The sequence below is a fragment of the Echinops telfairi genome, unplaced genomic scaffold (assembly GCF_000313985.2).
Source record: "Echinops telfairi isolate 266 unplaced genomic scaffold, ASM31398v2 ScPeMD7_5;HRSCAF=22, whole genome shotgun sequence".
Lineage (NCBI taxonomy): Eukaryota > Metazoa > Chordata > Mammalia > Afrosoricida > Tenrecidae > Echinops > Echinops telfairi.
The window spans coordinates 16,797,603-16,824,672 of record NW_022103901.1 but is presented as its reverse complement, the minus strand read 5'-3'; the positions used below and the strand labels follow the sequence as shown (position 1 = coordinate 16,824,672).

The window sequence follows — 27,070 nt, the reverse complement described above, 5'->3', positions numbered from 1 at the left end:
TATATATATATGTTTTGTCTTGTTTTAATCAAACAAGAGCTTGGAGAAGAGTGACCTCCTTCACTTGAGTGAGAGATCTAATCCTGAGCTAGTAACACTGGAGATCAAGAGAAACAATAGCAGAGCAGTGAGATGGGAACCAGCAGCCAGGCTGGTGGGTCACCGACAGAGTTGGCCCATGGAGTGGAGATGGGCTTTTATGGGCAGGAGGTCATCCACACAGCTGGGAGCCCCATAAGGGGAAGCACCCACAGTCAAGGCTTGTTGACCAGATGCCTGAGCAGAAGAAGTGGCCACATGGGGACTAGGCTTGTCTGCCTTTGGTAGTAACAGATGCCCTGATTGTGCTGAGGGCTGTGACCTTAAAACTGAGAGGTCGCCTCTCCTAAGGGTCAAGAGCAGACCTGTTCTAAAGGAAATGAGAGGATGCCACAAAGGCGTGAACACACACATTATGCGGGTTGTCAGAAAAAGAGTATTTGGCTTGAGGGCTGTTAAACTTCTAACCAAACCCTGGCACTGGAACAGTGTTGTCCCCAAGCTATTGTTAAGAGCTGGACCAGTAAGCACAGACTTGTCTAGACTTAGACAAGAAAAGCTGCCTGGAGGGAGGGAGGGGAAGAGAGAGAGAATGAATCAATACAGCCACACCATATTTGACCTGACTGGATGACACACCCGCTGGGGGAGAGAGAAAGAAACTTGCTGACACCTGATCCACGGCCTGTCTGGGCATGGGTAATTCGGAAATGATACGTGGGTACAGTTTTAGACATATATGGGTTTCTATCTTATGATGCTAAGTGGGGAATTAAGGAGACAGTTCATCACAAAATCTGGTCTTGTTTACTGTTTGATTTCTATAAGTAATCTGTTCCCTTTGTTTACTACTTTAGATAAATATTAATGAAAGCTCTCTATTGTCACAGCTTGTAGTGTCTTTGTATGTGCAACCCAACGGTATCAGACAGCGGAGTGCTTGTCCTGCACGATCACGAATGCTTGGTGCAGCCTATGTGTTGGTACATACACATGTAGGCGTGTGTTTATGCACACAGTTCAGATTTATTGAAACTGTGTTTACTTTGTATACCAATGTGGAGAGAATTTACATGTTTACTATGTTGAGGCTTCTAATCCATGAGTGTGGTATACCTTTCTGTTTTCCACACATTCATTGCCAGCTCAGGTCCCATTCTGAGGACGCCTTCAAAAGTTGGCTCTGATATAAGTCAAATACCTCTCTCTTCTCCTTGTGTAGTTTTCATTATTGTTGATTTTTTATTACCACCATCTTTATAAATCCAATCTTTGTCTTTGGTGGTTAGAAAAATGTCATGTAAACTTACAGATATATTTAAAGACACATACATTAAAAAATACACAAATCCATAAAAATGGACATTTGCCTTTTGTCAGTTTCCATAAATTTGTGGGAGGTTCTGGATCGTTTGGAGTGTCTCTGGGATTGAGGGTGGCACGTTCAGTCAGAAAATTCATGAAAATTACCTGTATGGTCCTTTCATGTGCTGCAACAGTTTATGTAGTCCCTATTACTAAGGATAAGGTACAAAGGAAAATCAGATGGTCAAAAGTTAGGTTCGCTTGAACTTGAATGCATCGTAAGTCGACTGTGGAACTCATGAATACTGCTAGGTATTTCTTTTATGTATGTTCTTAGAGATTTTCTCAATCATGCAAAGACATTTCTTCCTTTCTAGCCCATAAGCCCTTGATTTCCTTTCCTTGCCGTATAGTGCTGGTGAGAACTTCTAGAACTATGCTGAATGAGAGTAGTAGACAAGAGCATACATCCTTGACTGTTCTAAATCTGAGGGAACGCATTCAGTCCCTCGGGACTAAGAACAGAGATAGATACTGTAGGTACTCTTTATCAAAGTGAGGAAGCTTCCTCTAGATCTGGTTTTCTGAGAGTGCTTTTAAAACCACAAATGGGATGTTGACCTTCATCCTGTGCTTTATCTGCATTAATTGATGTGTGATTTTCTTCTTCAAAGCCAGTTACTATGGCAGCAGACATTGATTAATTTTCAATTAATTCAATGAATCAGATTTGGATCCCTAGAATAAACTCCACTTTATAATTCATGAATGATCTCCTTTAGAAAGATCAGCACAAGGCTGGTCTTTAGGAGGCAGAGGTTGAAGATGTCCCAAATGCCCAGTCTTTCCAAACTGCTGTAGCACTGTTATCTCGGATACCGGCCTTTCCTCCTCCCTTCGGGCTGCTCCTCCCGTCCTGGGTTCTGTAAGTCACGGCAACGGCCCACAGCACTCACTGTCAGGAAAATGGGCCGTGTGGTTGCAGAGGTGGACGATTCCAATCTGTGGGTCAAGCAGTCGTGGCGCGATCTCTCCTACCCACTCATGTGGCTGCAGGGGCTGATGGGGCTGAACCGGAACTTTAAAATTATGAGTTCAACCCCCTTCATCAAACAAACACATAAACAAACTCACTGCCATGGAGTCAATACCAACTCATAGCGACCCTCCAGGACAGGGTAGGACTGTCCCCAGTGAGTTTCCAAGACTATGCCTGCAGCTGGTGGTTTCAAACTGCGGTCTTGTGGATCGCGGGCCACTGCTTAACCACTGCGCCATCAGGGCTCCTAACTCCCTTCATAGTTAGAGATAGTCACGGTATCGTTTTCATACTAAGTAGGCTGTGATGCTCTGAGCTTTTTGAGAAGTCGGCACGTTTGTCTACGTTGATGTGAGCGGAGAGCCTCTGTAGTCCCTTGTTATCCTTGGGATGCCTGCCTAAGCTGGATGTTAGCCCGTTTGATTCTTGACCCTCCCAGTTGGGTCTTATTCCAGCCCCGGCTTTGCCCCCTCTCCACTCTCTCCCTCTGCTTCTTCTGTCAGTCTTGCTAGCGATTCGCCCATTTCATGGGTTTGTTTAAGAAGCTAGCATTTTGCTTCATCGATTTTCTCATTTGTGTTTCTATTTCCGATCTCACTGATGTCTGCCTTCGCCTTTCTTCCCGCGTTGAGTGTACTTGGTCTTCTTTTTCTCGATTCTTGGGGGGAACATCTAGACTCCTTTGAGGTGTCTCCTCTTTCCTAGCGTAAGGATTAAGCGCTGCAGATTCCCCCTCTCTGCATCCCACAGTTTTAATACAACATACTTTCAATTTAATTCAGCTTAATGTATATTTAAATTTTCCTTGAGACTTCCTCTTGGACCCATCTGTTCTTTCCAAGTGTTTGGAGATGATCCTATCATCTTTCTGTTACTGGCTTTTACTTTGATCTGTTGTGGTTATGCAGCACCCTGCATGGGATTTCACCACTGCAATGTGTTGAGTTTTGTCTCGTAGTCCATAGTACGGTCTGTCTTGGTAAATATTCCTTAGGCACTTGAAAAAATGGCATTCTGCTCTTTTGGGTGGCATGTTCTATAAGTATCCATTAGATTTTGTTGGTTGATGATGCTATTCAGGTTTTCTATATTCTTGCTGATTTTCTCTGTTCTATCCATTGTTGAGGGAGTGGGGCGTGTGTGTTTGTGAGAGAGAGAGAGACTGACTATAATTGTGGGGCCGTCTATCCTTTGAGCTGTATCCATTTGTTCTTGTTTGGGCTATCCACCTTATGGGTTCTGTGTTCTCTTGGTGAATTGACATAATGGGATAGATTTTCTCTGATGGTTCTCTTTGTTCTGAAGTCTACTTTATTAATATAGTCACTCAGCCTTCTTTTAATATGCGTAGGATGTCTCCTTTTCATCCTTTCATCTTCAACCTGTGGAGCCGGGGTGTGGGGGCTACGCAGTGTGCTGCAATCTGCAAGGGCAGCAGTTCGAAACCCCCAGCTGCTCCATGGGAGAAAGACGGGGGTTTCTACTCCCATAGAGAGCGACAGTCTCGGGACATACAGGGGCAGCTCTACCCTGTCCCAGAGGGTCTCAAGGAGTCCGCTCTGGCCCCATGGCAGTGGGTTAGGTTAGGCTATCTAGTATATGTGAAAGGAGGTTCTTGTAGCCCGCAGATAGTTGGCTCATTCTATTTTTGCTGTTTTTAGTCCACTCTGCCTTTATCTGCCTCTCGTATTTTATGTCAACCACTTACATTTAATGTGATTATTGGCACATTATACTGTAAGCTTGCCGTTTGACATTTCTGTTTTCTGGTCATCCTCTTCGGTGTTTTGTTTCTGTTGCCTCTTTTCTGCCTTCTTATGGGTCACTTGAACATTTCTTGCATACCATTTTGATTGACCTGTAGAATTTTTTAGCATGACTCTTCCTGTCGTTTTTTTGGTGGTTGCTCTAGGCATTACATTTTAAATGCACAGCTTATCAAAATCGACTGTGTTAACATGTTCCTAGTTTGGGTAAAGTATGAAAAGTTCACCTCCATTTATGTCCTCTTACCTTCATTTATAATTTTTTCAAATAGTTTCTCTACATTTTTAGGAGCATATCAGACTATATTGTATTTTTTTCTTCAACCACCCAACATAATTTAGAAAACTCAAGACGAGAAGTAAAGTTATTCTTCCCACTTCCCTTCCTTTCTGATTGTGGTAGTTACATAATCTGGTGTCAATTTTCAGATTAAGAGGGTGGGGGTGGAGTCTAGCCTGTCAATTAGGATACAGCCAATGAGGCCTCTGTGTGGGCATGGTCTTCTCCTGAGCACTCTGGGAATTCCTGCATTTCCTCTTTGAAGGTGGCAGGCACTCTCTCTCTACACTAACTCCCTGAGAGACTCTACTGACAAGACACGTGGAACTTCTCTAGAGCTCACAGCCGGAGAAGCCACATGGAGACCCCTCCCACCACTGCGATGCTTCCACTGCCACTGGGTCCACAAGACTTCCCACCCACTGTCCTGTGACCTTCTTGCATTCGGCATCATTGCATGTGTTTGGTGAGTCTGAAGAGGACTTTATAGATTGGAATCAGACATATGGGCTAATATCAGGTTTATGGACTTGATCTGGACTGGGCTTGGATGTTTTCTCATTATTCAATTGTGCTTGTATATAAAGCTCTTTCTTATACGCTATGAGTCTCCCTGGACTTGTTTCTCTAGTCTACCCAGACTAATCCATGGATGTATCAAGATTACTTCTTTTATACTTCGCGTTTGAATTCAAGAATGTCCTTTCATCGTGAATTCAGCCTAAGTCTGCTAGTTTTTCTTCACCTGAGAATGTCTGAATTCCTGTGTTCCTGAAGGGTATTTTCGGTAGTTACAGATTCGTGAGTTAACAGTTCTTCTTTGTACTTGAAAAAGGCCGTGCCACCTCCTTCTAGTTTCTGTGATTCCTGGTGAGACACTCACCCCAGCTAGCATGTGTTCTCTTTAGAGAATGGCCATCTCTCTGTCACGCCTTGATGTTTTCCCTTGGTCTGTTCTCAGGTGTGACCACACTGCTGTGGATTTCTTCAGCTTCCTGCTGTTTGGGCTCACTTCCTTTCTTGAATATATTGTACTTACGGCTTTTGGTCAAAGTTGGAAATTTTTCATCCATGGTTTCTTTGAGTATCTTTTTCAACCCTGCCCTCCTGCTCCTTTCTTCCGGGACACCGATGCCATGAACCTTCAGTTCCGGTTCCAGAGGTCCCTGAGCTCTGCTCCTTGGGTTTCTCCTTATTGTGTTCCTGAACCTCTTTGTGGTGAAGATTATATTCAAGTTCACAGGATTTTTCCTGTGTGCCCTCCATTCTGCTGCTGAGCCCCTCCATTGAGCTTTTAACTAATACAGTTTTCTCAGTTCCAAAATTTCCATTTGTTACTTTTGTCTTCTGTCTTTCCTGAAGGCTTCTGTTCCCTTTGAGGCTTGGTGCTTCAGCATTCCTTTCAAGGGTGTCCATAAGTGGTCACTGAAACCTCTTATGATTGCTTTAAGACCTTTGTCAGACAATTCTACCATCTCAGCCATCTCAGTGTTGGCCTTTATTGGTGATCCTGGTTACTCAAGTTGAGAACTTTTTGAGTCTTGATGTGGCAAATGGTTTACAGCTGCAGCCTTGACACCGTGGCTTTCATTCTGTTTCATTTGTTACTTGTCCTAGAAGTCCCCGGATCTTCTGTAAGCCTCTGCTTTAGCCGACATCTGACACCATGCTGACAGGAGAAGTGGGAGCTCCACCTCATTACTGCCAGGCAGTGGTAACCCACTCAGCTACTACTGACATCTGAACTGGGGAGGGACCCCTCAATACTACTGGGCAGGGATGGGATTTCTGGCTCCCCAGTAAGCCTTTGATGATGACACTCTGACTGGAAGGGCCAGGAGTGTCTTGTAACTGCTCCCTAAGTAACCTCCTCTCCGACACCAGGATAGGAGGATCACTCGTTCGTTCTCATTATCACTGGGGGTGGGTGGGTGGGTGGGTGGGTGGAAACCGTGACTCTCCAAGGGTCCTCTTCTGCACAACAGTAGGTTGGAGCACAGGCACCTCATTACTGCAGCTGGTGGTGAGAGCGCCTGTTCCCTGTGTGCTTGCCTCTCGTTTGGAGCTGCTCGTTACTGCCCAGCCTCCTGCGCGGCCTTCCCTGACATCACCCCTGCATTGGGGGAGGGGCGGGCGGGGGAGGGCACACAGGGGGACGCCAAGGACACCTTGTTCATTCTAAGCTTCCCACTCATCCTTTGACGGCAGTTTGTTTGTTTGTCCTGTGACTGATGGTTGCAGTAGCATGGCTATTGTAGCATGGCTATTGCTAAAATGTTTCTGTGTTGGTAGGTGACCCCTTTCCTGGTTCTTTTTTCTAGAGCATTGGCTCCCAAACTGCTTTGGTCTACCACCTCCTTTACAGCAAAACAACAACAAAACCACCTCAGCCTCCCCTTGGCAATTAAACACTTTTGTACTCTAGCCCTGATCCAGGATAAAGCAGGGGGATCTGCTTTCGCAGCCCTGGATCATTCCAGCAGCGCCCCAGCAGGTGGTATCACCACTTGGGGAAACACTGGTCTAGAGAAAACAAACTTCTGCTTGAACACGTTTGTTCTTGTTGGGCCCACAGATGAATCTGGGTTGCTGACTTACGCGGCTCCAAATCTGGGATGCATGGGACCAAGGGAAAACCTAAGGCCCCCACCAAGCTGTTTCTAGCCCAAGTGCCGTCTTCCCTCCACTGTTCCGAGTCTTCACCATCTGTCTCATCCACAAGATCCAGGGTGTTGGGTGTACTTGGTAGAAGGAATGAAGGGTATTCCGTACTCTCCATCTTCCCAGAAGGGGAAGTCCTCACTGTTTATTTGTTGTGTGCACGTTACGTTTTAACCATCTCCCCATACACACCAAAATGTGTGCTTGGTGAGAACCAGGGGGGTCGTTTTATTCTCTGCTGTACCCTCAGGACCTAGAACTCACCCTGGCGTGAAGTAGGTGCCAAATAAGTGTTCGTGGTCTTCATGAGTGTAGGAGTCAATAAACATGAACAAAAGAAAATAAAAAGTAGATTTAAAAACTCTGCTCCTGTGTGAGTATGAGTGAGGAATCGGCTCTATCAGCAAAACTCCATTTCCTTACTCTCTCTCGCCCCTACGCCTCTGAGCCCCCACCTCCCCCGGGCGCAATCTGAAAACTACTGGTGAGTGCAGCTCACATCTCTGAGCTGGCGCAGACACCAGGTGGGTGGTTGGCCTAGTTTTCAAAGTCCAGAGCAGAGTGGCAGACCAGCAAGATAGTAGACCAGGCCGACTAGGTATCTAGACCCTCTACCCCAAAGATAGGAAAACAGAAGGAAATGTACAGATGATGATCCTGGAACTCTGACTTCACAGGAGAAGATAAAGGAGTGAAACATATCTAATCCACGGAGAAACGAAAAGAAACCAGCCAACAAGAGCCTGACGCAGTGCACCCATTGCGAATTTCACGAGGAGCATGTTCATCTGGGTGGCCACCTGAAAACCAGCTTCCCTGACCAGGGTGGCACCTGTGCCCATGCCAGTAGCTGGTGACCATCATGTGTTTATTTATTGATCTTTTTCCTTTGTTTTTAAAAGTCATTCATACCTTTGTGTTGCTCTGGTCTGTTTGCTTTCCCCCTTTGTCATCTTTCTTTTCTGCTTCTTGTGGTTTACTTTGTCCCACTTGGTAAGAGACAGTAGCCAGTTGCACACTGTCCGACCACACTTAACACTTCCTGCAGCCTCACTCACAGGCAGAGGGCCACACCTACTCCTGCACCAACTAACACCAACAGACAGTCAGGACTAGCCCACCGGTGCACAAATGCTCCCCATGAACGGGGACCGAGGACCCACTCACACACCTGTCCTCTATTATACCAACCAGGAGACAAGCAACAAAGGCCCACGTGCTACCAAGCAAACAAGCAGAGAAGCACCTTCTCCCCGTTCACTCGGATGCATCCGAACAAGATAAGACCCGCCCCCAAACTGGGCAAATACCCCAATTAGATGCAAATTAACCACGAGTACAATGGCTCAGAGGCAACAGACAATCTCAGTGCACATAAAGTTCACCCTTCCTTGGGGGTGTATAAATGGGCACTTTGGAAACTCTCGTTTGCTTTTTGCTGGGTCTGGATCCCACATCTGGCTCACTGACCTCCGGTTCCTGGGATTTGAGTCAATGCCCTGCCATCTTGCCTGCCATCCCTGGGAGCCACTGGTGGTCCGCCATCTGCTCTGCTGACCTTGGGGTTGTTCTCCTCTGCAGCCTGATATCAGCCTGTAGTCTCCCTACTTCTCATAGGTTCATCGTGTCCAAAGCTACGTGAGCCAGGAGAAGCCTCCTCTTAACACCTGACCCACAGACTTTGGAACCTGTCTGGGCATGTCTGCTTCTCTAACTCTTTGGGCCATTTTCTTGATAGAAATTTCAGGTAAGAGGAGAGGACAGATAGGTATAGAGATAGAGATATGTATGTTAGAACCCAGCCTAACGCAGGGGAAGAACCTTCCAGAGACGTGACGTGGCCCATTTGCTCCTCATTTTCTGTATGGCCTGGGTCAATTTGCTTCACCTCTCTGGGCCTTCTAGCTTCTATACTGTACAGCTCCGTGAAGTTCCACTAGCCTCAGTATGAAGATAGAATGTTCATGATCGGTGTTTCCCTCTGTACGCGGTTGTAAAAGGAGGCCCTTTCCCCATCCATTCCCATTTCAATCCAGTGAAAAATAGGTAGGAATAAGATGTATTTATTCAGGACTGGCATTCCATTCTCCTCCCGTTATCAGGAAAGCAGATGGGTTGACATTATAACCAGGCATGATACATCCAAATCCTTGCAGGGCCAGGTGGATGACTAAGTGAGGAAGATGTGGGTAAGTATAAGGCAATGGAGAGTGGTGGGGACTAGGGTGAGCTGGAGCACAGATGCCTTGTTCAACGGAGCCGGCACTACACAGGTGCAGCTGCCTGCAGCCACATGGCAACGCAGCTTAAGCATCATCAGGTCTCCCAATATTCAACAAAAGGCAGAAACCTGGCATTTTATATTTAAATGCTCCCCATCTGGGCGTTGGCACTTAGTACCAATGTTAAGAAATGTAGTGGCAGGTCCCACAAAATATGGGCAGGTTAGTTGAGCCCTGGGCTGCATGCAATCCACAGTCTCTGATGCCAAGGGTCACCTGACCGGGCCCTTTCTGAGCCTGCCTCCCAGTCCCTAATCTGAGGACCATACCTCCTTTGGAGGAGAGTAGGGGACAGACTAGAAGGCCCATGGCTGATGGTGTATTTTGCCCTGTGGCAGGCCCAAGGTAGGGCCAACCTACCTGAGTCTAACCCCATCGCCACCTCTAATCCCTGAAGTCCAGCAGCTGCCCAGAGCCTTGCCTTGGCATGGTCAGGAGGTGGACCCAGAGGAACTGAGAACAGCTCAGAAAGCAGGCATGGGCAGGAGGCCCGGAGCTCTCGGGTTCAAGCCCAGGAAGGGGCTCTGAAGCTTTGCCTTGTGGCTGTTTGTCATCGAGTCCGTTCCAATGCCTCATGACCCCACAGGACAGGGTAACGCTGCCTCATGATGGGCACAGATGGCCCGGTCTTCTCTCCCACAGAGCTGCTGGTGCTTTCCGTGAACAGGCGAGAGCTTCACCGCGACACTACAAGGGCTCCTTCTCAAGCTCAATTAGTGCAGGGGGGGGGGCAGTGGCCAGGGGGAGGGTCCGAAGAAATGCCAAAGCCCTTGGGAGCAAATGTGTGCAATTCCCATGGCCCCCAAGAAGTGACGGCTCCTGGGGTCGGCATGGGGGAGAAAAAAGCATGAGGGGCTGGTGCCCATCCACCAATGCCCTCCTCTTGGATGGGTAGGATCTGTCCCTCTGACAATGGAGACGGGCACTGCCCGGAGCCAGTACCATCACTGTCACCACTGGCATGACTGTCCACTCACTGAACGTCAGGGTCTCGGGTGCTCCTGATCAGCGTGCGCCCTTGTTAGCCCTGCTCTAGAAATGAAGGCCCTGAGATTGGGTGGCTGGCTTGGAACCATTCGTGGTGACGGAGCAGGTGCTGTGTGCTCAGGACCCCACAGGCATGATTTCACGACTCCTCATGTGGGCGACACTGCACAGAGAACCCCTGCGGAGCCACACTGCCTGGGGTCCCCATGTTGGGAAGCCCCTTTGCTGCAACTCTGGCCCCAACACTCCCTCTTGACCAAGAAAATGCAGCAGAAGTCCGACTGTGAGCCTTCTGAGCCAAGGTCATGAAAGCCTGCACCTTCTGCCGGCGTTTCTCGGAGAACTTGCTCTGGGGACATGCACCCCCATACCCTCAGGACACAGCGTCCAGGCTGTGAGGAGCCCACGCTGCACAGAGAGGCCACTCTCATTAACACTTCCGGCTGTGTTGGCAGCTCACAGCTGGCATCCATGCCGTGTGAGGGGTCACCTTGGAAGCCCAGCCCAGCTGTGCCTTCAGCCCAACCCACATCTGACTAACGTGCCCTGGAAGGTTCCAAGCCAGGACCATCTGGCGAAGTCAGTGAACCCCTTGGGCCAAAGGAAGCTGGGAAAATTCATTTGAAAATGCTAAATTCTGGCATCAGTTGCTCTGTAGCCACAGAGAACTAGAAGACTACTCACCAGGACACGAGCTGGGTCTAGCTAGACCCAGATGAGAGCTGAGCACTCTGGTGCAGATAGCAATGAGTGGTTTGTTCAGGTCTGCAGCAAGGGTCAGAACTTGGATCTGAACCCAAGTTATCTACTTCACACTGCCCTTCACACTGCCCACAGGCGGCCCTCTGTCCGCTTCAAGGTGGGGTTTGAACTCTTAGCAGTAACACCGTCAGCTTCCTGCGACCTGGCCCGCTCACAAGCTGCTGCTCAATGCCAACTGAGCCCCTCAGAGGCTCCTTCATTCCAAAGCTTGGGCCTCGGTCTCCTTCCCTGCTGGCCTGGCAGAAAAGTCAACACGGTCTTTCCTCCGATCTGGCCCCCTCTCTGGGGCCTGGGTGGGGGCAGGGAGGCTGTGGGGCCAGCATGCTGACAAACGGCCCCACACATATTAAACAAGAGCGATGGCACTGCGCGGCCCTGGCGAGGCCCCAAAGGGGAGAAATGAAGGGGACGGATCTATTTTGCGGCCTCGGTGACAGAGAGCAATGGCTCAGCCCTAACAGGGGCCGCTTGTTGGGCCCCGGCCTCATAGCCAAATGGGAACTGGTGCCTCCGAATGGCCAGCCTCACAGGAACAGAGGGGCAGGGCAGGGGGACCGTGCTTGCCTGGACAGAAAGGTTCCGGAGGCTGGCATCAGCAGGCTCACGCCAGGAAGGAATGGAAAGGGTTTCTGGAAAGAAGGCCTTGGTTGTGGGGAGAGGGGGCTCCAAATCCTGCCACTTATCGCCGTGGCACCCCATGCAAGTGACCCTGCCTCTCTGAACCCCAGTTTCCACATATGCCAAAGGAGGCTGTCGCAGGGATTACCTGTATTATCATCGACGCCCCACGCCCTAGGGCCCTGCAGGACGTTCTGACACATCACCTCGCAGAGTTTCCAAAGCCGGAATCTCTACGGAAGCAGGATGTCACATCTCTCTTGAGAAGTGGCTTGTGGGTTCCCACTGGTGACCTTCCGGTAAACAGCCAACCCCTTGGCCACCAGGCGCCTCAATAGCAGCGAGATAGTTGAGAGGTGGTGTGGCAAGCACCGTGCGTTTTCATTGCCACATCACCCCAGAGAGGTAGACGATAGGAGCCGAGCACCTGGGCTCCAGACTGCCTAGGTTCAAATCCCAGCTCTGCCCTTCACAGGCTGGATGGCCTCGCATAGGTTCCTTACATTGTCTGGTCTCAGTTTCCTCCTCCATTAAATGGGGACAAATGAACCTGCCAGCTTTACAGCACTATGGTGATTAATAAAACATCTAAAACACCTGTGTTCAATAAACGTAAGCTTACTGTTCACATGGCAGATAAGAAAAAATGCTCGTCTCCCTCCTTCGTCCCTTTCGTTCAGGGTGACTCCCTGTGAGGTAAGGTCTCAGGAAGAAATTACTCTGGGGGGAAGGTTGGGTGAAGGGGTGGTCAGAGCCCTCGTTGCTTTCTTGGGGTCTTCCTACTTAAAAGGATTGGGGGTCAAAGTCTCTAAGATGTGCACATTTGGTAAACCAGGAGGGCAGCTACCTTTGGGGAAGACACTTACCATCTGTGGTAGTTACATAATCTGCTGTCAATTTGAGACTTAAGAGCAAAGGGGTGGAGTTTAGCCTGACAATCAGGTCCCAGCTTGATGACCTCATTTGGAGGCGCTAAGGAGATAAATAGCTCACTGGACACATGCTCACTCCCTGCAAGACATTACTGACAACGAGCTTGATAGAACTACACTGATTCAGCCAGAGCTCTGGAGCCAGAGGAGGCACATGGAGACCCCTGCCAGCTCTGAGATGCTTACACCACCACTGGATCCACAAGACTTTCCACCCGCTGGCCTGTGGTCTTCCTGCATTCAACGTCATTGCACGTGTTGCATGAATCTGAAGAGGAATTTATAGACTGGTGTTGGACATATGGTCTAAGAAAGACTTATGGACTCGATCTGGACTGGGCTAGGATGTTTTCTCAATTGCTCGTGTACATAAAGCTCTTTCTTACACACATATGGGTGTCTCTGAATTTGTTTCTCTAGTCTACCTGGATCAACACATCATCAATGGGAAAATCTCCTTTGTGTTGTTCCTACTCATGCATTTTTTACCGAGCTTCTGTTCAGGCCTCCGTGACCCAGGCTGCATGCTACATAGGCTATCTGGATTTTAGATGTTGTCTTTGACAACATTCTTCCTATGCCATACCAGAAGGATCCACTTTGGAAACCCCACTAAATGACCTTAAACACACCTGTTACAGTTGAGAGGAACGGAACTGCTCCTTGGAGCCGAAGGCTGAACAGCCCAGTGGGAGAAGAGGCGGAGGGAGGCTGTTATCCCAGTGCTGTGGGTTTGGAAGTCAGTGGACTTTGGTTCAGATATCTTGCTTTTGAGGTTGCCCAATAATTGGCAGCGCCAGACGACCCTATATTTGCTATTTGCATACTCTCTGCTTTTTATGGCACGTCTTGGTCCTGTAGACGCAGTGTGGTCTTAGTGAATGTTACTGAAATTTTGCCTCCTGTCCAACCCTCATTGTTTTCTTAAACAGTGTTTAGGAATTTAAGGTCTTAATCTGTATCAGTGAACATTCCATGTATTTCAATCTTTTAGAATTACCAAATGTCCCATGGAAATTGGTTATATTATTGTTCAAGTACCTGATAATGCTGCCTCTAAAGTGGACCAGGGATATGTATGTATATCCCATAGCTATGTGAAGGGATTTTGATCTCACTGTTAACCATCAGCCCTAATCTAAGAACAACTAGTTCTTATCATATGGCTCTGCTTGATACCTGTCTTCATGGACTGATCCCTGATGATATGGGTGCTACGGTAACATGTTAGGAAGAAATCAGCCTCTTGCCTTGGGGAGTCCCGGAAAGCAAGACAGGTCACCAGCAGCTCCACTGGAGGCCCCGGAGAAAATGTGCCCAGAGTTCCCGTTCTTGCGGCGTGTGCTCAAACCCGCACGGTCTGATCCGGAAGTATGGCCTCACTATGTGCCGCCAGTGCTTCCGTCAGTGAGCAAAGGGTATCGGCTTCATCGAGCAGGGCTAAGGGATCTGCAAATGGAGTATCCAAGACGGCTACCCCACAGAAGAAACAAGGACAACTACTGGTACATACATTTTTTTAAAAGTATGAAAAAAAGAAATCCGATGGTGCCTGGCTCTCAGAAAGAGGAGTCTGGGATACTAAAGGTTGGTCTTAAAGCAAGCAGCCATCTAGGAAAGGTGTCAGCTAAGTCCACATGAAGAAGCTAACCAGTCAGTGTGATCAGATGACTATTCAACAAAATCCGAGGTCAGAGACAGGGGTGCATCAGAGCTTAAGTTCTGAACACCCGTTTGCAGAGAGCCAGGACCACAGGGAAAGATCAAGTCCATTCCCAGGCCCCCCACGGATTAACCCCGATGAAGTCGCTCGGTTCACTGACTAAGGATGTGCGGAGCCTTGTCCTCAGCCAGAATGCATTGGGAAGTAGGTGGCTCTACATATTGTTAGGTTAAAATTGAACATCTTACTACTTGTTTTCCCTTTGAGTCAATCTTGAACTTTCCCTAGTTTTTATTATTTTCTGCTTTCTTTTGGATGGAGGCTTTTCTGTGCTTTAGTTTACCGCTGATATTTTTTGGTATGACTTTCTTCATGTGAGATTCAGGAGAGGTGAGTCTACTGAGACAGCAACTAGATGAACAGTTTCTTGGGGTGATGTCGGGGAAGGTTGGGGAACATGGAACTAATAATAATGGGTACAAGGATGAAGAAAGTGGTCTACAACTGATTGTAGTGATGACTGCACAAGTCCTTCGAATATATTTAAACGATTGCATTGTATGGTACATGAATGATATGTCCAAAAAATGGATTTTTGTTTTGTTTTTTTTTAAAGAAATAGACCTTGATGATTACCAGGGGTGGAAGGAGGAGGGTGGAAGGGAACATAAGAGGCTAAAGCGGTGGTCGGCAAACTTTTGAGACAGAAGAGCCAATCCTCTCTCTCACAATAATCTAAAGATTATTCAAGAGCCATCAATATGAATAATGAATGAAATCACCATTAACTGAATTGTATCCTCTAAATGAAAGTATGATAGTTTTTATTTTAACTTTCAATTTTACTTCAGAGCCACTTGGACGTGGCAAGAGGCAGACATGGAGCCTCGAACCTATTTGCCGACCCCTGGGATGGAGCAATGATTCCCAAAGTGGGAGATCCCGGTCCACGGGGGACATGACAACAGTCCAAAACACAAAGCAACAGACTCACTGCATCGAGTCGAGTCACACGCACAGAGATGCTCTAAGGCAAGGCTGTGATTCAGAACAGGACTGAAAAGCCTCGTACTTCTGCAGCAGAGGGGCTGCTGGTTTCAAACTGCTGCCCAGCGCATAACCACTATGCCACAGGAGCTCCTGGAATGACCCAAGGGAGATACCTACACTTTATCCTAGACGACGGCGGGCTATCGTACAAAGGCTTTTAATCACTAGGGCGTACGGAGTCATTTTGTTTTCCTGAAAGGGGATGGTAGGCCATATAAATTTGGGAACCTATGGACCAGAGGGTGGACTGGTGTTAACGTAGGTGAAGGAAAAGACAATATCCTAAAGAGGAACAATGGGGTGGGAGGACAGAGAGGAAGGAGGGGTGGAGATGGGAATAAGGCAAGTCATGCAGAGGATTGGCTGTTGAAGCTGTTTAAAATACTTAAGCTACAGTGCAAAAATGGTGTTCTGATAGGTTAACCCTGGCCAACATCACAATTATAAAGATTTTTGGTTTTGGTTTTAAGAAAGGAAGGAAAGGGGAGGGCTTGACCGAGTCTCTGATGACCTCATTCGGCCACCTGGAATCAGCTGTGCCTGCAGCAGGCGGGTGGTAACTCACGCAGCATTCGCTTGCTCACTTGAGAGTCTTTACAGAGGTGACCCGGCTGACATGAGGCAAGAGCACAAAGGCCTGACTTGCCCCAGCCGTGTCAATTAACTCAGGAAAAAAGAGCTTTTCCTTCGTTGTTCTGATCAGTGGGCAGAATGGCTGGGGAAAAGAAGGCTTTTCTCCCCCTGCGTGTGAAAGAGGGGCTCCGTGGTTGGCACACGAGTGCTCACCTATTTCCCTAACTAGATCTGGGGTTCCTAATGGAAAGGTTGGTGGGTTAAACCTACCAGTTGCTCTGTAGGAGAAGGATGAGTCTCTTTTCTCCTGTTCCCAAGGCTTACATCCTTGGAAAACCTCTCTAGGATCACTGTGAGTCGGAACTGGCTTGGTGACGGCAGGTTTGGTGTTGGTTTTGTTCACGTCACAGATGGCACTTGACATGCACCCGGAAGCACTGCCAACAAACGATCTGGTGGCCGGCTTCCGGAGAGTCCTGCCAAGACTCAAGGAGGTCTAACTCAGTTACCCGGAATGCTATTAAAATCTTTCTTCTTCACTCAAAAATATACCCTGGAGATGTCTTCAAGTTAGCCCACCTGCTTGAGCCTGGTGCTATTTGAGCACCAGTCTATGTGGGATCAGATTTATAACACATACTTAAAAGATTAGATAGGGATTTTATAGGGTTATGAGTTTGTTCATGAGCGAGAGGGGGCAAATGGTTGTACAGCTGCGGGAATGTCATCGGCATCACTAAACTGCATGCGTAGGAATGGTGTTTTATTATGTATGCTGCCAACAAAATAAAAAGAGGACAATCTTCCCTTTAAAACTGGGGAGAAAAAAAAAGACTTACAGCCAAGAAAACGCTACAGAGCAGTTCTACTCTGTGACACAAGGGGGCGCCGTGACTTGGAATTGATCAAGTGGAATGGGCTTGGCTTGTGGTTTGTGAAGGAGGAGCCTTGTCATCATTCCGAGGCAGTCATTTCAGGGACAAAGTTGCCACGTGCAGAGGGATGGTGTTTGGGGGATCACAGGAGACGAGAACTCAGCCCTGGTGACACAAGCTCCCCAGGATCAAAAATCCCTGAAGTTCATGCCACAGCTGCTCTTTCATTGCAGCGAGCCCCCTCTGTCTTATCATCTGGACTGACATGGATGGGTGTGGCAGTTACAAAATCTCCTGTCAACTTGTGAAGGGGGTGGAGTCTAGCCTGTCCATCAGGTCACAGCTTGACCACCTCATTTGAAGGTGTTATGGAGATAAATAGATCACTGGAGACCAGATAACACTCTCTACTTGTCTCCTTGTGAGACATTCTTGTTGACAAGCCACATGGAGACACACTGATGGCAGCCAGGGCCCTGGAGCTGGAGGAGCCACGTGGAAACCCACTGCCAGCACTGAGATGCTTCCACCGCCATTGGATCCACAAGACTTCCCACCCACTGGCCTGTGATCATCCTGCATTCAGCATCATTGCATGTTGCGTGTGAGTCTGAAGAGGAATTTATAGACTGATATGAGCTAATATTGGACTTAAGGACTTGATCCGGACTGGGATGTTTTCTTAATATACAATTAATCTTTGCTATAAAGCCCTTTTTTATACACACAGGTGTCTCCCTGGATTTGTTTCTCTAGTCAACCCAGACTAACAGTGGGTTTTTCTGTTAGAACCTGAGCCAGTACTCAATACTCTTGGAAGTTTCCGTTACATGAACTAAGCCCTGCAACAATCACTCTTAGTCACAAGAATCCCAACCCGGAGTGCCTTGCTTCTGCACACTTTGCTCTAGCTGCTCACCCCTACCCCTGTCTCCAAAGCCCCTCACGGTGGTCCTCCTACCCAATCAAACCACCCAGAAACCGCTGTGGCCCCTGACACCAGGTCTCACCAGCTTCCATCTTCATGGGCCAGCAATCGGTACCTACCGAGGGCCGGGCAGTAAGGGTTTTCTAATGTTGGGCTCATGTGGCTCCTCTCAAAACTACTCAACGCTGTCCTTTCATTGTGTGAAGGCAGCCAGGGCAATCTGTAAATGCCAGTGCTTCCATAGAATGAAACTTTACGGGCACTGAAACTTTAATTCACATACATTTCATATGTCACCAAAATTCTTCTTTTTTTATACAAACCTTAAAAAAAGTTTAAAATGTACAGGCAAAAATAGGAGGGGGCTGGATCTGGCCTTTGGCTATAAGGCACTCCCACCCTAATGTGCTGTTGGAGCCCTCTTTCCTTTGCGTCCCTATTGGGTTGAGCTGCTGAAGTCCCAGCATGCCTTGGGGCCCTACTGCCTGAAGTCTGAAGGCGCTTACCAGAAGGACCACCCGTAGTCCCAGGAATGGGGTCTCCAGTCTTCTGGGCCGAGGCTCACGGTGATCTGGAACACCTGTGTGTACATCATGTGGGCCACCATTCCCAGGAGGCCTGTGGGGGAGAGAGCAGGGCGCGTCAGAAAAGCCAGGCAGGACCTTGTCCCCCTCCCTCTTATCCGCCCAGGCACCCAAGGGAGAGATGAAGCCCGAGGTGGAGAGAGGTCAGGAGGGCAGAGCAAGAGGGGCACAGGGTGGCCACTGTCTAGGTCATGGCAAGGAGCTTGAGTCTGGGTTTAGGAGCAGAGAGGATCCCGGACAAGTCTAAGCAAGGAAAGCAGAGAATCGAGTCATTTGCCAAAAATTGGCAAAGTTTTCCTTAAGGGGCCAGACAGTAACTATTCGAGGCCAACAGTCTCTGTTGCAAACCAGCCAGACTATATGCAAACCAACGAGCCTGGCTGTGTCCCAATAAAGCATTGTTTACAAACATAAGCATTGGGGGGAATTGGAACCCTTTGCTGTTGCAGGTGGGACTGCCAAATGGTACCTGCCCGGCGGAAAACAATGAGGCCGCTCCTCAAAACTTGTTGGTTCCGACCCATAGGCACCATCTGTACCCAAGAACAAAGCACTGTCTGGTCCTGCTCCATCCCCACTGTGGTCGGACGAGCATGGGTCTGAGCCCATTGGTACAGCCACTGTGTCAAACATCTTGTTGAAGGTCTTCTTTCCTCCACCCCCACCCCCACCTCCCGCTCCCTTACTTCACCACGCAGGATGCTCTTCCCCAGGGACTGGTCTCTCCTATCAACTTGTCCAAAGCACATGAGACCAAGCCTGGCCCTTCTTGTCTCCAAGGATCATGCTGGCTGGACTTCTTCCAAGACAGATACATGTGTTCTTTCGATAGTCGGTGATTGGGTTGAAATCATCTCGGCTAGGAAGAGTTCTGATGGCACGGACACTGGCAATCGCCACAAATCAGGTTTTCTTGCCCCCACCCCCACCCCCCAAGAGGGCCGGAACATCTCCACCTTGTTTTAGGTTCATATTTCCTCTGTTCTGATGGTCTGGGACATTTTTCACGGGGTTAATGACCGTTTCTCTCATCTACGAGCGCCCGTCAGTATTTTTTGCCATTGTTTCTCTGGCTCCTGCTCTCTTGGTGAGGAATCTGGATCGGTTCGGGATGCGCAACCGATCTGTTGCACAGACTGTTGCACGCACAGTGCTGTCTTTCCATGTGCAGCACATTTTTATCACACCTTTTCACATGTGATATGGTCCAATTTCTCAGTCTTTCCCTTTTCTGGTTTTTGATTCCTACATCTAACTTAAGAAAACCACAACTATAAACACGTTATTCTATTTCCCCCCCCTAGTCTTAGAGGCTCCTTTTTGTTAGTCTACCTGGAATCTATCCTGGTTCATGGTGCAAAGTGAAGATCTCACTTTACTTTTTAAAATGGGTAGTTAATGGCTCTGCACCATTATAGAATGGTCCCTTCTTTCCACACCAATTTCAAATGGGACCTTTCTATTGCATTGCACGCCCTACCCATGCATGGGTCTACTTCCTTCTCTTCTACTGATAATGCTTTTCTCTGTCCCTATGCCAATACCACACTGTTTTAATCTTTATAGCTTTAAAACATACTCTGTTATTTGAAAAAAAAAGTCTCATTTCTTTATTACTCCTAGAGCTCATTACCTCTGGAACTGCTACCTACCCAGAAGCCCCACCCGCACAGCAAGACCCCCTCCTTAGCCTACACCAGTCCCTTTGCTGACAGGGCCTTGCTCTTCAAACCCTGTATTGTGGCAGCTTCCTGGATTTCTTCCACTCCATGCCAAAGAAAAGATCAGCAAGGCTGCCAGGTGAGACTCTCTAGTCAATGAGCCAATGATAAAATCCCAAAGGGTGGCTCGCAAAGACAAAGTCCAATATAATGAAATGCACCAAGACTTATAGTTAGAAAAACAAACGGGAAGAACATGTTCAGCATCCTAAACTGAAAGAACTCAAGAAAAAAGCCAAGCCTCAAGTTGCCATCTTGAAAGATTCTACAGGCAAAACACTGAAAAATGTAGCCAGCATCAAGAGAAGATGAAAAGAATACACAGAGCCACTGGAAGTACCACGGACTATGAAAAAGACAAACAAGTCTGTCTTAGAAGAAGTGTGGCTGGAGTGCTCCTTAGAGGCAAGGGTGGCAAGACTTCGTCTTACACCCTTTGGACATGTTGTAGGGAGAGACCAGTCCCTGGAGAAGGACAGCATGCTTGGTAAAGGGGAGGGGCAGAGAAATAGAGGCGGGCCCTCCAGGAGATGCATGGACACAGTGGCTGCAACCATGGGCTCGGCCATGGGAACCGTTGTGAGGCGGCGCAGGACTGGGCGGTGTCTCCTTCTGTTGTGCACGGGGCTGCTGGGGGTCCACATGGATGCCATGTCACCTAACCACAGCAACAACATGCCGATCCCTTTGTTTTCTAAGTGGTTTGACCTCTCTCTGCTACGGTTTCCTCACGATGAAAAAGGGATGGCTGTAGCAATAGGAAATCCCATTGAGTGTCGCTAAGAAAATGCTCTTTCCCATGTGCCCAAGAGGGTAGGGGCACTGTTGTTGTTAGGGGCCATCGGGTGGGTTCCAACCCACAGCGACCCTGTGCACAGCAGAAGGAAACACTGCCCCGTCCTGTGCCAGCCTCACCATCGTTTCTGGGCCTGAGCCCATGGCTGCAGCCAGTGTCACTTCAACTCCTCGAGGGCCCTCCTCTGTTTCTCTGCCCCTCCACTTTACAAGCAAGATGCCCTTCTCCAGGGACTGGTCTCTCCCCACAGCACGCCCAAAGGACATAAGATGAAGTCTTGCCACCCTTGCCTCTAAGGAACATTCTGGCCATACTTCTTCCAAAACAGATTTGTTTGTCCATCTGGCAGTCCGTAGTACATTCAATATTAGGGGAGTAACAGCACTGTGATGCACAAGAACTCTTCATTAGATCCAGAGGCTATTGGCAGAGTAATTAATTTCCTGAATTCTTCGTTTGGAAAAGCATCAACTCCTAAATTGAATCGCCTTTATTCCCCCATACAAAAGGCCGTGTTTTAGGAAAATTCAATAAATGAAGATGACAATCCACTCAGAGTTAGGCCAGTGAGATTCTCTGGTTGTGTTTTAAAGACTGCTTCCAAACTCGGATCCGTGCCCAACGGCTGGGAGCGCGTCTGTTCTGTAGCGTCAGATCCACCCGTAAGCATCTGTCCTGTGATTTCTCAGCAGGAAGAATCGCTTCCAACTCATGTGAATAAAGAAGTGACTTTCTGCTGAGTTATTGCAACTCCTAAAATCGTGACACAGCGTTCCCGTCACTGCCTCCCAGTCGACTTGGACTCATACCAAGCAACGCAGGGCTGTAAATCTCTCCCGTCTGCAGATTCCGAGAGTACCCCACCCTCCAGACACACCTTTGGGGTCTTGGGAATCATTGAAAAGGGAAGGGGGTGGGGGGTGAGAGGATGGCCATGGGGCAGAACCGGTTTGAATGGAGTGCCAGCCTGAACCAAGAGCAGGAAGAGGACCCCTGCACTAGCCCACAGCCCTTAGCTGGCCACAACGAGGAAGCTGGACTTGTATTCAGTCCAGAGGGGCCTGGATTAAGGGCTGAGGCCAGGAGGATCAGAACGCGAGCCCCAAGTGAAGCAAGAAGGTGGCCAAGTAAGAGAGGAGACCCCGTTTCCAGCCCTGCCACTAACCAGCTGTGAGATGGCGGTGGGCTACCTCCTGTGCCTCAGTTTCCTTGCCTGTAATAGGTGCATAATAATAGTATTTACCTCATAAACCGTCACCCACCCATCAGTTTGTCTTCCAGGGGTGGCTCGTGCTTTGCTGGGATGCCGGAAGCCATGTCACCAGTGCAAAAACCAGACCAAACTCACCGCCACCGGGTCAATGCTGCATCTAAGTGACCCTCCAGGACAGGACACACTGCATCCCGGGAGTTTCTGAGGCTGTAGTACTTTACGAGAGCAGAAAGTCCCATCTTTCTCCCATGGAGCGGCCGGTGGTTTCAAACTGCTGCCCTTGCAGTTAGCAGCCCAACATGTATCCATGACGCCACTAGGGCTCTGTCCACCAGGGCAAGGGGACTTCAAAAAAGTTCCTGGGAAAACGGCAGTATCTCCAGAGGTCATCATGGTGCAGGGCTAATGCACCAGCAGCTCCCAGCAACCACTTCTCTGATGGGCACAAGAAGCCAGGGGTCTGTGCTTCTAAGAACAATGGTGGGTGAGCACATGGCTGAGACTCTCTCTATAGGACCACTAGGCCACATGCTCACCCAGGGCCGCATCTGTCTCGCTCACTGCGGAAGGCCCAGCACCTCAGGCAGTGCTTAGCACACAGCAGCTATTTAATGTGTTTGCCGGGTGCATAAAGATGGCGGGTCCAGGATCGGAATGAGTGAGATGCGGAGATGGGGGCGAGCGCTTTGTCTGCATGGGCAAGTGGCAGCGTCATCAGCCGCTCACCGGTCAGTCATCAACTGTGGGTCAAATGCATTTCATGTGCCGGGCACTGTTCCCGTGTGGAGAGGGGCTGTGGGAGGCAGGCAGGTCCTCTACTCCCAAGGGCACCAGCTTCTAGAAGAGAGAGCCCAGCATGGGGATGCCAGGGGTGGCATGTGTCCAGATGAAAATGAAAGTGGGCAAATTGCTGGGCGGGGCCACCTCGCAGGGGGCGGCAAGGGAGGGCCTCTCAGCAGAGCTGCCATTTAGCAGAGGCCTGGGGAAGGGCAGCGGTCTGGGGCCAAGCCCTCAGATGGAGAGAGTGGCTGGTACAAAAACTCAGAGGGGGGGTGAGGGGGAACACTTGACCTGTTGGAGGGAGAGAGGGGCTGATGGGTGAAAACAAGGAGGAGATGAAGTGAGAAAGGTGGGCAGTGGCCAGTTCATTTTGAACCTTGTAGGCTACCAAACCCAAACCCAAACCCAAACTCACTGTTGTCAAATCAGTGCCAACCCATAGCAACCCTATAAGACAGGGGAGAATGGCCCCTGGGAGTTTCCAAGACTGTAACAGGAGTAGAAAGTCTTGTCTTTTCTCCCGAGGAGCAACTGGTAGTTTCGTACTGCTGGCCTTGTTGTTAGCAACCCAACTCGTAACCACTATGCCAACAAGGCTCCTGTGTGTTGGCTACAGTGAGGGGGTTACTTTTCATTCTAAGTTTGGTGAGAACCCATTTGAGGGCGTTAAGCAGGGGTCCAATGTGCATTTTCAGAAGAGCATTCCGGTTCCCACCTGGAGATCGAAGATGGATAAGGGGATAAGGGTCAGAGAAGAAAGCCCAGTCAAGGGCCATGGCAGGGCTGTTGTGGCGTGGATGCTCACTGTTGGAAGATTGGCCTGAGGACTGAGGGCCACCTAGAGTCTATCTAGCAAGACCCCAGGGTTTGACTGGCTCAGGGAACAAGGGTGCCAGTTACCAGGATAAAGTGTGTAGGTGGGAATGACGTATGGGTGGGTAAAATCCTGTTCGGGGCACATCTAAGCAGAGAATATCCAATACTGCGAGGTTGAGCTTATGAGCCTGAGGTCAGGGTCACAGTTAGCAGTGGAAGGTTTAAGTGCATGTCACTGGCCCCGGTATGTATTACGATCAAAGCACAGAAACCTGTAGGACACAAGAACTATCACAACAGGAAGCTCGGAGCTCTGCTTCTCAACACCTCCCCGGTCAAGGTCCATACACATTGAAGGCGGCGTTTCCATCCCTCTGGCTCAGCGGTTCTCAACCTGTGGGTCGTGACCCCTTTGGGTGTAGAATGGCCCTTTCACAGAGGTCGCCTGATTCATAAGGGTAGCAAAATGGCAGTGATGAAGTAGCACCAAGGGTCATGGTATGGTTGGGGGTCACTGTCACATGAGGAACTGAATGCAAGGGTCTCGGCGTGAGGAAGGTGGGACACCGCTGCCCTATCCCTTCCCTGAGGAGTGCTCTGCACTTTGATCTGCGTCCCCTCCAAACTGCAGTGGGGGTACCTTGAAGAACTCAAATTGAGTTCTTCGAAAAAGTTATTTGTCTTCCGGGAACCAAAAAGAATTCAGAAGGGGCAAGATCAGGGCTGTAGGGTGGATGGAGTGAGAGCTCCCAGTGAAGTTCCCGTGTATGATAGCCTTTGCAAGCCTTGATGAATAAACAGGGGCACTGCTGTGATGGGGGTGGGGGGATTCCTCAGTGCCTTGCCTTTTTTTCTCACCAGTGCGGTTTTCCATTTCCCTAAAACGTCTTCATATGAAGCCCCAGTGATTGTCCTGCGTTATTCTAGACAATCTTTCAAGCTTCCCCCACCAGAATTCCAAAGTAGCGTCACCATGAGGTGCTGAGCTGAGCCCTCTGCTTTGAATGTCACTGGCCCAGCAGATGCCCCTGTTTGGACTGGACCACTTTTTTTCTGACGGTGCCCGAATGAGCCGAAGACCAGGGTGCTCCTGGGAGGGTTGGTCTGCAGGCACTCCCTGTCCACCAAGACACGGTGAAGCAGGTTAGATGGGGAATAAACCCAGGCGGGTAGGAGCAGGAGCCCAACAGCAGGCCTTTCGTGGCTTAGCCGCGTGTAACGATAGGACTAGAGGAGGCCAACGAGAGAGAGGGAGAAGAGAAGGGTCCGGGGAACGAGTCCCGGAGCAAAGTGGCACTCGGTGCTTCAGTCACGTAGGAGGGAGCTGCAGAGGAGTCTGGGAAGGAGAGGCCAAAGACGCAAGCAAAGAGGCAGCCATGCAGCAGTATTGCCAGGGCGCTTCAAGGAGGGTGAAGTGACCCACTCTGCGACATTAGGTGGCAGCTGTGGTCTCCGCGCAGTGGTGGGAGAGATGATCGCTTGGGGAAAAACTGTCCACTGACTGCAGAGAAGGCTCCCTGTGGAACAGAGGCAGGGCAAGGGAAGCAAGTTTAAGGGGCATGTTGGGTGTCTGATGGGAGCCACTAGATGCTCGTCCCAAACCATGACGTCCAGAGGGAGAAATCGAGGGTGCCAAGAAGCAAAGGGGTCACTGCAGAAGCAAGGCAGTGAGAAGGCAAGAGGGGCAGAGGTGGGCACACTGACAGCATCAGGGAGCTGGCTCTCGAAGGATGCTGGGCACCTCACTCAGGTACCAGGGCAAGGAGAAGCAGCAAGTGCAGATCCCAGACTTGGAGAGACTTGGCCATGCCCGAAGCGGTGCCCCTGTGTGATCTGCTTTTCTCCTCTCCACCAACCCTGAGGCCAGGCCACCAGCCAGCCAAGAGGGGCTCAGGCAGCTGGGTAGAGAGGCTAGAGAAGCAGGAAGCGGGGGCACGGTCCTTGGGAGAGCAGGTAACCCCAAGGGCATGATGGAAGTGCAGGGGGCTGGTTGGGCAGTGCTGTGTGCCCCTGTGAGGCTGTAGCTCATGAATTCCCAGCAGGGCCAGGCAGCGTGGTGCGGGCTTGTCTGCAGCCATGGGCAGGTGTTAAGACAGGAGTCCTCTCTGATGCACACAGATGCCTCCTGAGTCTAGGGGCTCTCACCAAAGTGCCAAGTCGAAACACCCCAAAGCACGGCTTGCTTCATTCCTCTTAGGGAGAGCTGGCTCCAGAGCATCCCAGGGGTGTGAAGGAGAGGCTGAGCTGAATCCCAGCCCCCGCTCTTGCGTCTGGCCTCCTCGCCTTTGCAGGGCTGGGACAAAACGCTACGTCAATGCCATGCTCCATTTAACTGAGATATCAGGGAGCTGGCTGATTAATTAATTTATAATAGAGCTTGCTATTAAAGCCGCTGTCTGCATTATTACTCAGAGCAATCAGGGCACATTAATGTCTCGGTATTCCTGTTGAGGCTGGGCACCAAACCGGAATTTGAAGCATTCCACACATTCACATCAGGTAGGTGAGAGGTGGGGGGCTGAAGGGGACCCAGAGGAAGCTGTAGCCAGATGGAATTGGCCTTGGAGGGCAGCCTGGCCTTGGAGGGCAGCCTGGCCTTGAACTGGCCACGGAGCAGACAGCGAGCACTGGCTGTGTGCCGGCCTCTCTCTGGTGGGGAAGAAACATTTGGGAACAGGTGGTCTGTCCTCCCTGGGCTTGGGGGGAGATGAGCACATAGGCCAGGCTCAGGGTGGGACGTCAGCAGAGGGCCCTCGAGGAGGGGGCCACAGATGGCAGGAGCTGTGAGGTCAGAGGGGGAAGAGGGAGGACGTACACTGTAGAAGTCCACAGGCGAATGAGGGAGTGAGGTTTGGGTGGACTGGCACGGATGAGAGGGTGGGTCCAAGGGTGGTGAGGGGTGGCGCCGGAGGGGTATACAAGGCCCTTCATGAACAGTCTGGAAGGCAGGAGCTGGGGCTTCACGTCGAGGGCGCTGGACAAGGATCATAATTGTGAGCAGACCCCGTAACGCCCATTCAGCTGACTGTGACTCACAGAGACCCAGAGGCCGGAGAAGAGCTGCCTCCCGGGCTTTCCCAGGCCACCATCTCTAAGGGACGCGGACTGCCGGGGTCTTTCCTCGCACAGCCGAGCGCTTAACCACTGTGCCACCAGGGACCTTACACTGGAAACCTGAAACGGAGCACGAAGCAGGCTTCCTAAGACCCCTCTGGCCTCCGTGGGGGGAAGGGTCTGGAGGAAAGGCAGGAGGTAGGGGGCCAGGGAGGGCAGAGCAGATGTGCCCAAGTCAATGACACCCACCAAGAGGCAGGAGGAGGGGGGTGCTGGGCAGGCCAAGCAGAAGGGACCCCAGAGTTACGGCTCCTGAGGCTGTGACCCTCCCAGCAAGCCCTCCGCC

The 27,070-nt window shown here is 49.9% G+C and overlaps 1 protein-coding gene across 1 annotated transcript in view; it reads right to left on the bottom strand.

Moving 5' to 3' along the window:
- GSG1L (GSG1 like) overlaps positions 1-27,070 on the bottom strand; it is a 202,675-nt gene that overhangs the window by 26,917 nt on the left and 148,688 nt on the right. The window contains exon 4 of the mRNA XM_004705705.2: positions 18,267-18,378. Within this exon, the coding sequence (XP_004705762.1) occupies positions 18,267-18,378 (112 nt within the window). The remainder of the gene's footprint in view (positions 1-18,266; positions 18,379-27,070) is intronic.